General features: G+C 34.7%; 1 protein-coding gene across 1 annotated transcript in view; it reads right to left on the bottom strand.

Moving 5' to 3' along the window:
• The window catches only part of LOC150095593 (trimeric intracellular cation channel type 1B.1), a 155,446-nt gene that overhangs the window by 16,299 nt on the left and 119,228 nt on the right, over positions 1 to 19,919 (bottom strand). Inside the window, exon 5 of the mRNA XM_090409760.1 lies at positions 1,895 to 2,246. Within this exon, the coding sequence (XP_090265886.1) occupies positions 1,931 to 2,246 (316 nt within the window). The 3' untranslated portion in view covers positions 1,895 to 1,930. The remainder of the gene's footprint in view (positions 1 to 1,894; positions 2,247 to 19,919) is intronic.

A 19,919-nucleotide genomic window follows, 5' to 3' on the forward strand; every position in this document is an offset into this window, starting at 1 on the left:
TACAACTGTAAACACTTTAAACAGTAAACGGCACTCATTAAATAAATTCTTCTAAGCAATAACTGAATTAATCATCCGTCACAATACACATAAACAAACGTTGTTGCATAAAGTACTACTGATCACTCATGAAATAAGGCAATACACAACAATTCTTTAACTTTAGGTTTTATATGCACAGTTGTTCATTCCTCCGGCATTCGATTAATTCTTTAGGCACTATAATTCTAAGCACAGCTAACGGTAAACTTCAATTTTACGGCCTCTTCTATTCTAGTAACCCCGTGCTTTATTTCAAGATTCTGTGTGTCCTTGACAGGTCGGCCCTGAAATTAAATCTCAACTCAAATATCGCTATTCTATTTAGTAGTCACTCAGCTGTCTTCCGTAGCTATAATTGTTATTCTACAATTTATTAGCTAACCGCCTCTCAACTAGTAGACTTTATTAGCTGCTTGAGTGACTTGCCGATTCGCTATTATCACACTGTGATTCCTGAATGCTCCGATTCCAACCTAATGCCAATCCTCTCCTTTTTCTCTCTTAATAATAATTTCAGTGTTCATTGCTTTTTATATCCATTCTTCCCGCCTAAATTGTTCTCGTGATTTCTTTAACTAAAACTCTTTTCAATAAGCTTTCTCCTCACGTGGTGTTCCAAAAACGTGCTGCTTACTTACATGCGTCTCCATGACAACAAAACAAAACATAATAAAATTGAGGTATTGCATAACGTTAAATTTCTACAAATAGGAATAAATAGAGAATATTTACATTTTAATTAATGCGCAATTAAATTATCAAATACAAGTTCTTATAATATTAACATAATAATAATTAAAATAGCTTAATATTTAATACAGTCTTTTCATTATTAATACATATATCTTTGATTAAATAATTAAATATTAGACAAAATTAAGGTAAACAGTTTAAATATTAGACAAAATTAAGTTAAAAATTTAATATGAATATTAAATTGTAAAATAAGTTGTTTACATTAAATAATATTTACACAAGTCTTGCTTGGTATATGGTATATTATGTTAAATGTGAATGAAAAAAAAAATATATATATATACAAAACAATTTCATTCACAGTTTAACACAAGGAACCTTGGAAAAAATTACCAAAATCTTAAGAAAACATGAGTTGACCTCTTGTTACAGACCATATAGAAAATTGGCATCCCTTATCCGCTCCACTAAAGACCAACCACTTCCCCTACACCTACTTGGTGTATACCAGGTCCCTTGCAGCTGTGAGCTGTCCTACTCTGGCCAAACAGGCAGGACAGCGAATATCAGAATTTCAGAACACAAGGACTACATCCGTTTTCACCAGTACAGCCACTCTGGTCTTGCAGACCATGCTCTGGATACCTGCCACAGAATACGGTGGAAGAAAGCCACAATAATACACTGTAGCAAGTTCAAGTTTGAAAGACTTTTCATGGAATCAGCCTCAGCCCTAAGAAACATGCCAAACCTCAACAAATTTGTTTGCATGAGACTGCCCCAAATCTGGGAGACATACATCATGAGACCTTCAGCCACGGCCTAGAATACCTACATAGCCCACTAGGGGGGACACCATCAGGACTTTTAGGAGAAACGATAACTTCCTGCTTCGTCCTCATTTAATGTATGTAATGCCTGTGTGCACGTGTCTTTATTGTAAGTTCCTTGAAAATGGCAATGTGACGTTGCCAAAATATTGGAAATATATATTAAAGTTTAATTTCATTTATATTCTATTGTGCGTTGTGAATTCCTTAAGTTAATTAATAATTATGTATAACCAGCGTATAAGCTTTCTACGAGAATAATCTGACATAAGTTTAAGATAAATTACAGAATTTACATTAGAAGAATAACCAGACCAGATACTTACACTTCTACTCAGCCACTCTTAATATTTAGGCTCAGCTTACTCCTTTTTTTTGGCAGAATCAGCTTTTCCATTTTTGGCAGTATCTACTTTGGCTGGTCCACTTGAATCACTCTTGCTGGCAGGAGTAAGAAGCCTAGCAATTGTATCCCAGATACCTCCCAAAAACAGAGCACAGAAGAGATTCTCAAAAGGTAAGAATGGATCATGGATGCCCAAAAGTATGGATGACAACTTGAAGTATACAAAGAAAATTACAATTCCAAAGTAAACTAGTGCATGAGGAGCAGATATTAAATCAGTCTTCTTATCCAAAACAAAGATTACAGACGCAGCAATGCAAGCTTTTGTGGGGCTAAAAAAAATAAAATAGACAAATTACATAACATATAATAGCAAAAGAATTAATACAACACTTTCCAAAATATGCCCAATACATGCAAAGATTAAAGAAAATAGTGCCATTCACAACATGTCAATATGTTGTGAATGGCATTATTTTCATTAATTAAAACATTAAATGAATTAATTTTCATCAGAAAAGTGCAAAACAGTTTTATATACAGTAAATTTGTAGGTTATCATGAGATAACCTACAAATTTATTAACACTCCTTGTATCAAAAAATCTGCTATCTTTATTTAATTCAATATCTTGTCACATAGCTGAAAAACTTTACTTATTCAAGAAAGTCGATAATATGGAATTAGTCTTCTTATACAACTTAACAAATGCAGATTATAGTAGTGCATGTTTTTATAAGATAAATACTAACAAACATGGAAATGATTTAAGAATCATACAAGGCACATTTGCTGGTACTGATATTTTTATTATGCTTTTCAGCTTGTGTGAAAAAAAAAAAAATAGGAATAAACCCATTTAACAAAAGAAAAATTGCCCAAGAACAAACATAAAAATTCTGAACACATATATTTAATTAGATCTAATTTTCTGAGCAACCATTACTGCAGTTACTATGAAGATCCATATAATAAGGACTGGAGGGGGGGAAAAATGCTTTAAAAATAGTGTGTTGCATAATTGCAGAATAACTGAAATTGTGACAATATCAAACTCCATCCCATCAGGACAGTGCATAAAGCGAGACTCCAAAATGGACAGATGCACACTGTTGCACAGCAACAACAAAATGTATGAATATCGATTTTGAATGTCCTTACTAAATGTTAATATATTCCAATTTTCATTCAATAGGAACTCTAATAAGCTGAAAATAATTTGTCACCTGGTGCAACATCATCACACTTTGCTTATTAAATGGAATGGCATGTTTGATTTCATGCAGGGTTCTCCGACATGTCATCATTGTGATTCAATACAAAATGTGGTTATGTGTTACTTTTATAGCCATTTTATAATAAAATAATTCATGTCATTTTGATATTAGTACTAATGTATACACAATATGTAATTTGTTTCTATAGTAATTACCTAAAGAAATGCAGCATTTCACCATGAATGCCAGCCTGGTTGGCAAAGAGTAGTTAGCATACCCATTCTTTAACCAACAGATAGTGGGTTCAAATCCCACTGTGGTCATTGATGTTTGCGATCATCTTTAGAAGGGAGATGAATTTCATCACCCAGCGTGAGACTACTTATTAGAGGCATGGTGAATTGTGTTACTTGAAAAAGTTCCACGTGTGTTCTCTACAGCAGGATTTTTCAGACTATGCAAAAATAAATAAAAAATTGCAAAAAATATATAAAACTGATAAAAAAAAAAAAAAAGAATCCTTAGCTCACCAATGTTACAAATGCATTATAGATTTACTAATAACCTTTCATGGATGAGAACAGCATAAAAAATAAAATAAAATAAATAAATATAAATAAAAAAAAATTCAAACCGTTACAATGTAAGACATGTATTGCAAATGTGAGATGAAGCAAAACTAGGCCTCAAATTGTCTCAAGACAGATGTTTTTAATTCCACTTGCATGTTTTTTTTTTTTTTTTTTTTTAAAATAGCACAATTTATAGCTGATGCTGCTAATACATATACAACTTTCCATCTTGCTGAAAGTTTTTTTCTTGTTATACTCTAAATTAAAGATGGTTTCATCCTTTATCCAAGCATAAGTTATACTCTATATACAAGAAGCCCAGTCGTGAAGTGACTTCACAAACAAATACTTGTTTGCTTACATCTAAATAAAAGATGAAATAAAGAATATAATTTCATGGCATCTTCAATTTATAGTATAATCAAGTGAAAAAATTTTCAGCAAGATGAATGCTGAAAACATATAATATTTGTTTCAAACATGTGTAGTTCTTTTTTTTTCTCATCTGGTAATAATATCTCAATGATTAAAAAATCAAATTAGAAATAAATGTTTTAAAAATATAGTTATAACAACATTAACTGATACCGACTTCCTCCACAATACTCAAATGTTACATATAGGTAATATCATATACTTAATAACTTGCTTTCATGTAGTGCATACTTGGAAAATAAAATGGCATAAAAGAATACGTGATCTCCCACTGGAAAAGAATAGTAAAAAGCTAAACAATAATTAAAATATGTTGCTATAGATCATACCCAAAGTGCTGAGCCTTATCAGTCCTCTTCTCATCAAACATCACAAAACTGTTCAAGCATTGTATTTGGTCTAACTTCTTTAATCCCCCAACCGACTGAGGTGGATGAAATAGCCAGACCTCCCTAGCCTTTTTCATGGATCAAAACTTCATCAGCATTCAACCTTTTATCATGCCATTACTTTCCTCTGCAGTTAATCCCATTACGGCTATTCTAGAGCCATTAGTGGAATAACTGTTGATGAGTGACCTTTGTGTCACCTGTCTTTGCATCTATTGTGTTACTTGGAATTTCCTTTACTGTCCTAAGATATCTGACCTTTCTGCCTCTAAAATGATTTATTGTGTCTCTTCCCAAAAATTGAAACGAATTTCACATGTGCAAAAATAAATGACCACCGATCAGCCTTTGCAATGAATCTATTTAGTAATAGTAAATTTGCTATATTTTATTCTTCAAATCAGTGCAATGGAACAGTTACACTGGTTGTTTTTTCACTTTACTCACAATACAGAAACAATTTTTTTCGCAAATTTTCAAATGTTCGCATTGAAAATATTATGTCAAATAGTTATAATTTTGAATAATATTTATTGAAATCAATATGACCTTTTGCTTTCTTGCCTAGCAAAATATCATCATATGGTTCATATATGGATCATGACATTTCAGTTTTAGAAACGTTTTTTTTTTTTTTTTTTTTTGTCTTTATGAACAACAAATGTTAAATTGCATTGCTCGGTGCGAGTCTTTTTGGTATCAAAAATTTATATCCAATGATATTTTAGCAGTGATTCGTCGCCTTCATATATATATATATTTTTTGTATTATGCACATTACGATAATATCCAGTGCATATCCTCGTAGATATGTTGAAAATATAATATGAAAGATATCATATATAGAATGATTCAAAATTTTCTCTCATTTTAAAGATTTTCTAATGTGTACCCCCCCCCCACCTCATCCTCTCCTGGAACTCAATTACACAACTACTTTAAATTTCTACAGGTTTGAAAACTTTTCTAGACAGTATTCAAAATCTGTTACTTCATTTTACCGTTTTGACAAAAGAAATACGACAATAAGCTTGTTATACCATGAAGCTTCTAATTCTGTACTATTTCTCATCATCATCATCATCAAATTCCTGCCATGTACCCTCAAAGGGGTGTACAGGATATGACAGTACTACATGAAAAAATTACATCATTACTAACTTCCTATCTACAATTTTCCTCCAAATCAGTCTGTTACTTGTCAAGACTCCAACATTATCAGATCTTATATTTCTATCGTCTAAGGCACTTTGTACTGTATCAATCCACCTATATCTTGGTCTTCCTCTGGGTCATTTTCCTGCCAACCTGGCAGAGAACACTTGTTTTGCTAATCTTTCCTCTCACATTCTATTTAAGTGACCATACCACCTGAGATTAGCTCTGCTAACGCATTCCTGGATGCTGACAATGTCAAGTTCTTTCCTAATATCCTCATTTTTAATATGATATTGCCATTGATGCCATCTGTTCACGCCTCTAATCTTTCTCAGGACTCTCATATCTGCGGTCTCTAGTCTTTGGTCAAGTGTTTTACTTCTGACCCAGCTCTCAGATCCATAAGTTAAAACTGGTTTGAACACTGTCTTGTATACAGCTATTTCTCTGCAATCTAAAATCAGCTGTTCTACTGTCTGCTGAAATTATTTGAAATTTTAGAAATACTATGCTATATTTTCACCATGCAAAATTGTTTATATGCATACCACACAAAAGAAAGTTTAGTAGTATTATTTTTATTTGTTTTTCTTAAAACAAAAATCTAAATATTACTACTTCTATTGCTGGTTGCTATTTCTGAAATAATCAATGTTTTAGAAATACTTGATAATATGCTTTTAGCTGGAGGAAAAGCTAAAGGCTTATTACTCTTACTGCTATTGAGAAAGAAAGGAGAGAACCCTAAAGGCAGACTAAAGTGCCTCAAGCTGTAGTGCAATATACACCAAGAATGTTGTTTTCTTTTCTACTGTTGATTAGCAAATATCCTAACAGAAATACTGACATTTCTTTTACATGTTGATACATTATTTATGCCAAAATAATTTCTTAATTTATAATGATCAGTTTCACTTTTATTATCGAAAAATTATAAATTATTTGATACAATTATCTTGAAAAAGAGGATTTGAATTATTTTAAAAGAAAAGGAGCATATGCATTACATAATCTTCTTCTTTTTTTGGGGGGTGGGGGGGTTATAGACCCATCCAATCAACCAAAGTCTTGCAGATATTTCAGAGAATTTATTTTATAAATCATTCGCAAGACAACTGTTACAAACGTAAATCACTTTGGGAACATGCCCATTCATTTTAGTGTAAAACAGCAGCAAAGGTTCTAGAAACTCTAATATCTTTAGTCTCTAATCTTTGATCAAGTGTTTTATTTCTAACCCAACTCTCATATCTATAACTTAAAACTGGTTTAAATGTTGTCTTGTATACTGCTAGTTTAATGTTCTGGCTAATTTCTCTCTTATTCCATATAAATTTATTCAACTGGTTGCCCACCACACCAACTTTGCTTACTTTGTTGTCTATTTCCAGATTTAACTTGTCATCTTCACTAAAAACTGCATAAATAAGTGAAATATTTTACTTGTTCGATCAGCTCTCCATTCAAAATGCAGCTGAAGTTTTCTATATTCCTGCCTATTTTCATAGTTTTGGATTTTTATTGCTAATTTTCATGCCAAATTTGTTAGAACTGTTATACAATTTCGTTAGAGAACCCAGGAGACCTCCACTGGATTTGTTTAGGAATACAACATCATCATCTGCATAAAGCAAAGAACTAAGTGTGACATCTCAGATTCTAATAACAGGTTTAATGCCACTTTCTTTCATAATGCAATCCATACAGACAACCATTTTAAATGGATCACAGAAAGCCTGTCCTCTATAATTCTAATGCATGCTCATCATAATCAAATTTCTGACATTGACAGTACTATATGATTAAGTTTTTTCATTTCTAGTAACTTCCTTCCAAATTAATATTTTATTTATCAGGTCTTTAAATAACATTAATCCACTTATTTGTGTCAAGTAACTTTCTAATATCTTTCTTTTTAATATGATTCTACTCCAATGATATTTATTCTCTCCTCCAGTTTTCCTCAAAACTCTCAGATCTTTGGTGCCTAGTCTTTCATCAAACTTAACTCTCTAACTTTATAGCTTTCTAACTCAACTCTCGGATACTGCTAGTTTACCAATTTAGCTAATTTCTCTCTTATGCCACATACATTTATTCAACTGACTACTTACCATACTAGCTTTGTTTATCCTATTATCTATTACTAAATTTAATTTGCTATCTTCACTGAAAAACTCTCGTGGAAAGGCTTAGACGTTGGTTATGCATTTTTACTAAACAGCTTAAGGAAATTACAACGTATACTAGAATATACATTCAAATAAATTTTAATACACTTCCAATATTTCGGCAACGTCACGTTGCCATTTTCATAGGAACTTAAAAACAAGACACGTGCACGCAAGCACAACAAACAGTAAATGAGGACGAAGCAGGAAGCTATTCTTTCTCCTAAGGGTCCTGATGGTGCCCCCTAGTGGGCAATGCTGGTATTCTTGGGCGATTGGACTGAAGGCCTTCTGATGTAGGTTTCCCAAATGATACGATGATACGTATGATACGAATTGAACGCGGGATACGACACCTTCCAAACCACGTCGCCAACGATATTAGACTGGATGTAGCTTGTGTTCTGACCAAAGCAAAACCACCAAAAACTTACATGCCCAGTAAGGAAATTAAATCTCTACTAGAATTAAAAAAAAAAAAGGAAATAATAATCACCAAAATGGATAAAGGGAACGCCACGGTATTGCTTAACCATAAGGATTACACAGGTAAGCTGAATGCTCTATTGTTAGATCAGACAACTTACCTCCCTATCGAGTACAATCCCACTAACTCACAAACTAGAAAACTCCACAGGCTCCTTAAGAAGGTTACTTCTTGGCCTGTAGAAGCCACGAACAAATTAAAACCATTTAACTCCATGCCCCCCCCCCTGTATTTATGGACTCCAAAAAATACATAAGGAAAATGTGCCTTTACGTCCCATAACGGATGACATTGATTCCCCCACATACAAACTAGGTAAACATTTGGCCAAAGCTCTCACTCACTATACTGGCAACACACCTTCACACATAAAAAACTCAGCCCACTTCAAAGCCACCATAGAAAACCTTACACTCAAACACAGACGTAATGGTCAGTTTTGATGTCTCCTCCTTATTCACAAATGTCCCACTCAAAGAATCCTAAGAGCTAATCCAAGCTAAATTTCCTCCCGATATCACAGCCCTATTTCAGTTCACAATGAACTCAGGCTAATTTTGTTTGGCAAGGAAAATTCTACAAACAAATACAGGGGACAGCCATGGGTTCACCATTCTCCCCACCCTTGGCCAACTTTTATATGGAGACTTTTGAAGAGAAAGCTCTGCCCCACAAAAACCAACCATATGGCTTCGCTATGTTGATGATGTGTTTGCAATTTGGCCACACGGCTCTGATGCGCTCCTCTCCTTCCTAGCACGCTTAAACAACCAACACCCCAGAATCAAATTCACCCTGGAAGAAGAAAAAAACAACTGCCTTCCTTTCTTAGACACACTAGTCACCTGCCAGCCTGATGGAACCTTGGTTTTCTCAGTCTACAGAAAACCCACCCATATAGGCAGATACATTCACCAACAATCCCACCACTCTCCCTCACAACAATATGGCGTCATTAAGATGCTACACAACAGGGCTAAACTTATCTGTTCAAATGACATTGCCCTAACCACAGAACTAAACCACATTCTCAACACTTTCTGAGCAAATGGCTACCCCCCCAAAAAAATATTGAAACCAATAAACCACAACCCCCCCCTCCTCTCACAAGGCTCTAAATCCATCACCATACCCTATATCCGAGGCACCTCGGAAAAAATTACAATTCCTAAAAAAACATGACAGCTTCTTGTTACAGATCTTATAAAAAATTGGCATCCCTTATCTGCTCTACTAAAGACCCCCCCACCCCCACCCCCCAGACCTACCTGGTGTATACCATGTCCCTTGCAGCTGCAAGCTGTCCTATTTTGGCCAAACAAGCAGGACAACTAATGTCAGAATTTCAGAACACAAGGACTACATCTGGTTTCAATAATACAGCCACTCTTGTCTTGCAGACCATGCACTGGACACCCGCCATAGAATAGGTGGAAGAAAGCCACGATAATACACCATAGTAAATTAAAATATGAAAGGCTGTTTATGGAATCAGCCTCAGCCCTAAGAAACAATCCAAACCTCAACAAATTTGGTTGCATGAAACTGCCCCAAATTTGAGAAATCTACATCAGAAGACCTTCAGCCCAATCGCCCAAGAATACCAACATTGTCCACTAGGGGGCACCATCAGGACTTTTAGGAGAAAGAATAGCTTCCTGCTTCATCCTCATTTACTGTTTGTTGTGCTTGTGTGCACGTGTCTTGTTTTTAAGTTCCTATGAAAATGGCATATTGGAAGTATATTAAAATTTATTTTAATGTATATCCTAGTATACGTTGTAATTTCCTTAAGCTGTTTAGTAAAAACACTGAAAAACTATACTTAAATAACTGAAATAATTTACCTATCCTATAGGTTCTCCATTGGAAATGCAGTTGATGTTTTCCATGTTCCTGCCTATTTTCATTTTTGTCTTTTATTGCTGTTTTCATGTCACATTTGTTAAAGCAGCTGTTCAGGTTAGTTGAATGGTCATGAAAAATGTGTTGGATTTATTCAGCAATATGGCATCAGCTTTATAAAGTAAAGAGCTGATTCCAGTAACAAAGGCCGATATGTTGGTTATTTATAATGATATTACATAAGGAAGTTACAACGTACACTACATATTAGAATAACTTTATTTCCAATGTTTTTATTTAAAAATTTTTAAAATTGCTATCATTAGGGAAAAAAGAGAATAAATTGATATGTGAATGCACACTGCATAAAGTAAATATGACTGCAGCAGAACAGCAAAGGCAAGTCTACAGTGCTAAATAGTGACTCCCTAGTGGGCTGGGATTGGTGTTCTTGGCTACTAGACTGAACTGGACTTCTAAAGACGAGCGCCTCCCAGATTTGAAGAAGTTTCATACAGTCAAATCTGTTTTGGTCTGGGTAATTCCTTAAGGTTGAGGAAGATTCTAGGAAAAGTTTGTCGTGTTTAAATTTGCTCCTGTGGAGATAGTGGCCTTTTTTCTCCGTATCTAATTGTGGGTGTCCAAGGAACGGTCAGCAAGCCTTGAGCAGCTGTAGCAGTGGAACCAGATGTAGTCTTTATGTTGTTCAGCAATTCTTAAACTGGCTGACCTGCATGTCTGGCTGTAACAGGAAAGCTTACAACTGCATGGTATCTGGCAGGTCTAGGGACTTTGGGTGGTCTCTGGAGTTTGAAAAGCAGATAAAGGATGCAGCTTTTTTTTTTTTTCATAGAGTTTTTTAAATTAGTTATAAATTAAATTAAACGAAGTCTGCATGGTTAGTCTAGTGGCTGTGTGCTTCGCAACAATATGCCTGGGGAAGGAGTGTCCTAGTTTCGATTCCCGTCGGTGAAGTGAGGAGCTGAAGGATCTTCCTCGGTCATAGCCAAGTTAGCCGGTCTTGGGCATGGACAGTAGGGTTTTCCCCCAGTTTATCATGGGGTTTTTCATCCTGCAAATCAGGCAAACTGGCCTTGAGAACTCAACACTACAGGACATAGGATACACACCAGTGTGTAGGGCTGACCACCTTATCCTGTGAACAATTTGAGGTGCGATGATTAATAAACCCTTGATACCGCAAGGTAAAAGAAAGATGAGACAAGATTAAATTAAACTTGGCGAGACATTATATTCTTGTTTAATCTTTTATTCAAGTGTAAGCAAACAAAGTTTGTTTGCTTATTAAGGATATTATATTAAGGATATATATATTAAGGATATATAAATATATATAAATGATGTAATTAAATAATTACATTATTTAATTACATCATTATAATTACAATTAAAAAATGTATTTTTCTGTTTAAATTTTTTCACTATAAATTTACAATTCACACTTCACTCAGTGATTCACTAGACACAGAGGGAAAGCGAACACTGGTCGCTGTTCACAAAACAGTAATGAACATTTTTTTTCACAAATCAGAAAAAGATGAACCAAAAACATGTGCTTTATTGCTGCAATAAAACACGTGTTCTACCCCGCCGTGGGCCGAAATAGGCCAACCCATAATAAAATATTAAGACAGAAAAAGCATCCCATGGTCAAGGGTGTAAGGTTACATATCTCCGTCACTTTTACGATTATAATTTGTGGAATTTTTTACTCGATCCCGGGGGGGGGGAGTCCCCCCCGCGGACGCACATGACAGTATTATTCCATTTTTATCGATGTATGAAAATGTTGAGAGTTGATAGCGCATCAGCACTCATCTTAATTGGTCCAATGCGATTAAATGCAGGATAACTTTGAATACTTCTGCAGTCGGGGAACAATCGGTTTGTATTAGGATTGATTAGAAAACAACAGTGAAGGAGAATGCTATATTTGAAATACTCAAAGATGAAAACATGTGAACCATCATTTATAATACATGTGAGAATAGGAAATGAAAGGAAAGAATAAGTGAGTAGAAATACTTTCATTAATGCTAAACGAATTATTAATAATTAACATTTGTGATATGTGTGTCCCATAAGTTGCTGGGTAGAGCGAATAGCATGAGCCTATAAAGTCTAGACATGAATAAGTGAATTTATGATGGCATAATTAAAAAAAAACTTACAAAGAGACAGAGAGCATGGCAGGAATAAATATGGTTTGATGGAGCAGCCAATCATTTTGTAAAATTTGTTGTCCATGTTATGTGTCTTTCTCTGGTTTGTGTACATTTTGTTCTGTTTTCCAAGAATTTTTTTTTGTTTACTGAGACGCAGCGTACATAACATCCTATCATTATTGGAATTATCCACACTTTCGGGAATCCTACATTTATTTATTTTTATTTTAGTATCAGCAGTTCGTCTGTCTTATCAATCTCACATATGCTGGTATTTTATTGTAGATCAACAATGTCTTATAATACACAGAATATTCATTTTATTCAGGAATAGATATTTTTTTACTGTCTGTTGTTTCCAAAGACTAGAATAAAAATGTCTCTATACTGTTAAAAAACTTTGCAACCTCGACCGATGCTATACTGCACAAGCAAAAGAAAAAACAATCAGCATTTTTCTCCTTACATCCGCTTTCAAATTTTCGGTTCCAGAAAACATGTGTAACAGCTGTTTGTAATACAGCCATCGGATACAGCAGCACTCAACTCATGACAAGTGATAACATTCAATTGGATTGGTTGACACAATAACCAATCACGGCCACTAAGTGCTGGGTGAGCTCAAAATGTTAGCTCACCCAGTGTTGCCTTCTCAGCAGTTTAAAAATACTAGAAGCTAAGAATTTGACCCGCTGCGCCCTCTTTACATCTTTTCGAAGGGCTCAAAGGAGAATGCATTTTGAAGGTGCACCTGGGCTATTAATACGAATGTGACACAATGTTTATACGTCGAAAAGCACCCTGATCATAAAGCACTAATGATTCATTACCCTCGTGAAGAGGGCAATGAGAATTAGTATATTGTGTTTAATTTAGGAATCATGCAAAGTCTGCAAACAACTGGGGTCTTTAACAGGAATAAATGCAAAAATATAATATCGGTGATACTGATATTTCGTAGATGAGCACCACACACCCGGAATATTTGCCCCTGATATATATATATATATATATATATATACTCTATACCATAAAATGATAAGCTGAAATTGGAAATGGATGTAGGCTGTAACGTTTTGAAACTCAGGGGCTACCCTGAGTGTCGAGTCTTCAAAATTCGAGTCATCGAAATTCAAGGAGAACCAGCCTACCCAGTCCGGAACACGGGGGCTCAGTGGCATAGGCGCCGGGGGGGAAGAGTCCCCTTTTGAAGACTCGACACTCAGGGCTACCCTGAGTGTCGACTCTACAAAATTCGAGTATCAGAATTGCAGGAGAACCGGCCTACCAGTCCAGAACACGGGGGTTGGGCGCCGTAGGCGGCAGGGGGAAGAGCTCCCTAGTATATATATATATATATAAAATAAAAGATTGAAATTGTTGGGTAATGGTCTTTCTCATAATGCATAGCATTATACATGTCCAAAAAGCATGTGTGATTTGCATTATGGGATACCAAGGCAATTAATATGAATATACAGGACTGAGGAGTTGGAACTGGAGCCAGTTAAAAAACTGGTTTCATGGCTCAAACTAATTTGGTCAATCATAATCATGAGGGTGACACATATGCTTTGATGCTTCATGGTGTACTTTCCATTTCACTATTTTCTTTTGTTCACTATTTTTTATTTACTAAACAGTGAGTGGTTTTCCAATAATACACATTTAATTTTTTCAGAAACATCTGGTGGTTGCATTGCCTCCTACTCAAGCCAGTGTAGAGCATTTATTTCCAACTCTAAAAATCAATAAATCAAATTTGAAAGCTTCAATGAAGGAAGACTTGCTTGAAGCAATGTTGTTCTTAGGAACAAATTGCTATACATAATTAAAATTTTGAAAATTCAACTTTGAAGGGAATTAAAGTTAATGTATATGTTTTAATATGGCAAATATAAGAATGTTTTCTCTATAATGCAATATGCTGTTTTCAATTCATAATTCATTCATTTTTATTCTTTAAACTATAAGTCAAATTAACTGTATATTTTTAGCCTATAATATTATTATTACAGGCTAGTCCATGGACTCCTTAGACTCATCGAGGGAGGCCCTAAATGCCAAGCACCATCCAACATTTGCCCAGTATGTATCATACTTTGCTTTAAACTCATTCACAGTCATGGCACCCACACCAGACTCTGGTAACCTATTCCAGTCATTCATCACTCTCCAAGCAAAAAATCTAGTTCTAACACTCTTGCTAAGTTTCCAAGGATGGCCCTAGTTCTCTAATCACCAGACCTGTTCTGAAAAATTTCCACTGTATTAATCTCATAAAAGCCCTTCAGTATTTTGTATGTCTCAATCATATCACCCCTTTCCTGCCTGCCAACTGGTTTCCATAATCCACAATTCTTCAACCTGTTCTCGTAAGGTTCATTCCATAGACATGCTACCATCTTCATTACTCGTCTCTGGATCCTCTCCACCTCTTCCTCTTTGCAAAGAAACCCAAGTGACCAGATCTGTGTGCAGTAGTCAAGATAGTGTTTATCGAGGCTCTATAAAAAGGAATAATAACCTGCTTGTCTCTGCTCATCAAAGTATTCTTCAGTAACCAAGTAATCCGATGAGCTGCTTTAGCCATTTTTATTATGTACCCTCTAATCTTTAACTGCCTATTGACTAACACTCCCAAATCTCTGGCTTTTCAATTGCCTGGAGTAAAGTTCCATCAATGTGGTATACAGCTTGTAATCTTTTCACCCCAAAATGAATAATCTTACACTTTATCACATTAAACTGACATCCATTCTCCTCTACCCAGACTACCAGTCTATCCAAATTATCCTGCAAAATTTTAACATCATCTGTATTAAGTATTGCTCTACCCAACTTTCCATCACTGGCAAACAACTGAGAAGTTCCTCTCATATCCTTTCCTATATCATTAATGTACAAATTAAACAGTAGTAGCCCAAGAACAGATTTCTATGCAAAGGGCTTCTTCTGGACTCTTTTTATCCTCAATCCTCCTCTTATCCACTTTATCAACCCTATAATCCATCCCAATGTGCTGCAGTTTATTGATTAGAAATCCCTGTGGTATCCTATCAAAAGGCTTTTGCAAAGTCCATCAGTATCACTGTAAACACATTACCTTTACCTATAATGTGAATATAATTCCAACAGTGTTTTCATTCAGTTGGGTATGTTCATTGCTCACTTCAACAATTTAAAACTAAATTAGGATTTTGATAAATTAAAAGAACTGGAGATGGAACCTGCACCTCCTTCAATTCTAATACTGCTGATTTAAGTATAGGCTATGTTGTTCTATATAACATCTCATTTCACACCATAGAACCTGAATAGGATTCTCTCTGCATCTTATCATGCTTTTCCAATTCTGCAATTGTCTTTAATCTTTTAGGTAGAAAGTGAAAAATACATCTCCCTCAGAAAGTGTTTTTGTTCCCTTCTCCCCAAATGTGATTAAACGAATCTTCAGTTTTAAAGGCAGCTGAGATGAATAATTTTATCCATTGTATAATATAAGCATGTACACACAAGAAAGATATTTAATTAGCCAAATATTTCAGTCTGAAATTGCAGACCATCTTCAGTGGCAATACAAGAACAGTTTTAAAAAATACAAGGTGGAATACTAACAATAGATCATTTATAAATAGAACAAGCCACGTGATGTTATATCCCTAAGTATTAAAGAGAAATATTTTTAAGCAGAGACATGATTGAATTAAAGATATTAATTAATAATTTCAATAATTTTAAATAACATAAATTAATATGAATTAATGAGCTATCCTGATTAGACTTTACTAGATTTTTGATACAGATATATAGTCATTCCGATTCAGGTTAGGACGATGGAGTAAGGCCTCTACGCTTTCTTTGAATAAACGTTCAAATTTATAGCGGGATCTATGTAAGAGGCGAGTTTTTGACCAAAGGATGTTGTGGTTAGTTTCTATCCCATGCTGAGCCAATCTAGATTTTTCAGGTTTGTTGTGATGAATCCAGGATTGATGTTCTTAGATTCTTTTTTCTAGAGAGCGTCCAGTTTGTCCAAAATAGGAGAGATCACAGTTGCAGGGAATTTGATGTTGAAAGTTTATTTTTTACTTGGTTAGACTATAATAAATTTAGTTTAATCCTTTATCCAAGTGTAAGCAAACAACGTTTGCGCCTGAAAGTATCTTCAGGACTGCAGTAAGGTGGTACAACACCAGGCAACTCGTTGCAAAGGTGGAGCAAGCTAACATCACTCCTATCTCAGTATCTCCCATAATGCAAAACATATCTCCTTGCGGATATGTATAATGTTATGTAAATTTATTCTAGGGAATTTTATAAACTCCAGGAAGAGACATAGTTGAGTGTTTGTCTTTAGAAGAAGGAAAATGGGAAGATAATTTGTTAATAGGGGAATAAGTAGCTGTTAACTCATATTTCTTCAGAATTCTTGAAATAGGTTCTGAAATCCCTGAGATGTATGGAATTGGAACTCGACGTATTGAATCTTTGTTGTTTAGTGGTGGATTATAAGAATCGAGAAGATGTTGTGTACTCTTTTCAGAAAAGCCATTGAGTTTCATGTGCTGTTGGATAGTAGAAAGTTCTTTCTGTAGAAAATTAGAAGTAGAACCATTAGTTTTGGCTCTTCTGATTAGACATTTTATGATTCTTGTTTTTTGACAAGGATGATGGGAAGATTCTTTAAGAATATAACAACCTGTGAACGTAGGTTTTCTGTAAACTGTAGTTGTAAGAGTATTCGAAGGTGACCAGATGAGGAGAACGTCTAAAATTGATAACTGGTTGTTTTTTTCCATTTCCATAGTAAACTTTATACGATGAATTGATACTGTTTAAAAAAGAAGGTAAGGAGTCTTTGTTGTGAGGCCATACAGTAAAGATGTCATCTATATATCTTACCCAAAAGGATGGTTGAGGAAATATAGATGAGAAGAGGACTTTTTCTAGATGTTCTAAATAAAAGTTGGCTAAAGCAGGAGAGAGAGGATTTCCCATGGCTGTTCCTTCTACCTGGCTGTAAAATTTGTTTTGACATAAGAAATATCCAGAGTGTATTACGAAATCGAATAGTTTTATAATGTCTTCTGGAAAGATGTCAGCCAGTAATTTTAAAGTCTTCTTGAGAGGTACATTTGTATATAAAGATTCTATATCAAAACTCACCATAAGATCTGTAGGTTGCAATGAGATATTTTTCAATTTTTCTAAGAAATCTGAGGAGTTTTAAGAAAGGAACTAGAGTTGGCTATGTGAGATTTCAATAATTTAGCTAGATATTTGGCTATACGATAAGTAGGAGAATCAATACAATCTACTATTCGACGAAGAGGAAAGTAAATCTTATGTATTTTAGGAAGACCATAAAATCTAGGAGGTCTTGCAAAATGAGTTTAAGTCTTTCAATTGTGTCTCTATCTAAACTGATGACTTCATCTAGGAGAGAATTTAATTTCTTTAGTTGTCTGTTGGTTGGATCATAATCAAGTACTTGATATGTGGAGCGATCTCGAAGTAAAAGAGAAAGTTTTCTTCTGTAATTTGCGGAGTCCATAACTACTGTTGCTTTCCCCTTGTCAGCTTTGGTGATAATGAGGTGATTATTTTTTCTCAAGGACTGTAAAGATTTCATTTCAAAAAGAGATATGCTGGAAGGAGGAAGTTTGGCCTCAAGTAGAGAAGAAGCGACTTCTAGGCAAAGAGCATTAGCTTTATTACTAGTTAGATGACTGAGGTTCTGTTCAATGTTAACTAGGAAATCTAGATGTGGTATCTTATTAGGAACAATGCATGGTTATCTTAGAAAAATCATGTCCTTTTGAAAGGATGAGGGGTTTTGCTACTAGTTAGAGGATGTCCAGATATATTGACAATCCAATTATCTGGAGTTTTGAGGGGCTTGAATTGTTTAGAAGAAAGAGCTTCATATTTGCGGTTTAGATGTTGACTTAGTTTATTATATGCTCGTTGAGTAGAACGTTTATCATTTTATATATGCAACTCATTATTGTCAGTGCTAAACTGGCACTGACAATAATGAGTGTAGGTTGACCAATCATTTTTTTTTTTTTTTTTAACATATGCCACCATCAAAGCAAAAACGAATACAATTCCTAAAATGTGGTCTTCACCCATTTATTCATTCTAGATTTCTCTTTTACCTTTTAGAGGTTTTTTCATAACAAATTCACAATAATTATTAGTCTCAGCATCAATGACTTTTTACATGTGCTGTAAAAAAAAGCTCGAAATAATCATTGTCAGCTGACTCTTAATTGCCACTGCAGTTATCACTGACACCAAATTTATTTTCACAGACAACTGCATGGTTATCAGCAATATCGCCTTTGACGCAACTTTAGCAACATTGTTGTCAAAAATTTTAGACGATCAAACACATCACTATTTAAAATCACTATCTGAATCTGAATAGTCTCTGACTTGAGTCCAGTCAAAATATGATCAATTTCCTCAGTGGTAGCAGCTCTGTGTGCTTTCAGCAAGGCAACTCCTGACTTGAACTATTCTTCACTGTAAATCTTCTATGGCATAGGGATACCATGAAAAAAATTGAGAAGCCAATATAAATTTATGGCCTTAGTATAACGATTAAAAGTTGATGAATGGAACGAACACACACACAGTTTTTGGGATAGATGTATGTATGATTAAAAAAGTTTAATGACTAGAAGCAAAGAGATACCAAAATAGAAAAATGCTATTTATTATTTGAGCGTACTACTTGTTTCATCTTCTTAGAAGACTTTATTGGGTGCATAACACGAAAAAAAAAAAAAAAAAAAACGCACATTACAAGAGGCAGCTATAAATTAACTTGCAAATGTATAGCTGACATTTAAAGCCATTCTGGATGCTATAGTATTGTTTAGCACATTCACGCAGGCATGATCTCATGTACACTCGGATAGCTGAAGAGTGACAATCAGATAGATTATAGCTAAGATTAGTAATAAGATGGACTGGATTGAAGACAGTTTCTATTGATTCCACAATTTTCCCCTTCAGTTAATCATAGCATCTAAAAATGTTTTCTAGTTTGTTCCAATCACTGGATGAATGACAGAATCTTCCTTGTTAGAGTGAGCAGAATTAAGAATGTGATTAGATAATGTACTGGCTCTAGTTCTGCCATATGTAATGTCTCTCACATGTTTTTTCATATGCAACTCAATGGATTTCTCTGTCTGGCCAAAATAGGGCACACTGCAGGTACACCAAAGACGATAAACTTCTGGATACTTTAGACTGCCATGTTTTAGTTTAGGTGTAAGGAACAGTGTTTGAAAAGAAGAGGAAAAGAAGTGCAGATTTTAAATTTCTTGAGAAGTTTAGCTAACTTTGGTGAAATGGCTATGATATACAGTAGAGATATAAAGCTTTTTACACCAGTACTATTTTCAGTACAGTGAGCAGGTGGATTACAAAGTAGCTTATGAACTGTCTGTTTAGGATAGCCATTTTTATGAAAGGTTGTAAGAAGAAACTGTAGTTCTTTGATGAGTTATTCTTCACTGAGGAAGG

The sequence above is a fragment of the Typopeltis vanoorti genome, chromosome 20, assembly GCF_054136105.1.
Source record: "Typopeltis vanoorti isolate ZY-2024b chromosome 20, IOZ_Tvanoo_1.0, whole genome shotgun sequence".
Classification (NCBI taxonomy): domain Eukaryota; kingdom Metazoa; phylum Arthropoda; class Arachnida; order Uropygi; family Thelyphonidae; genus Typopeltis; species Typopeltis vanoorti.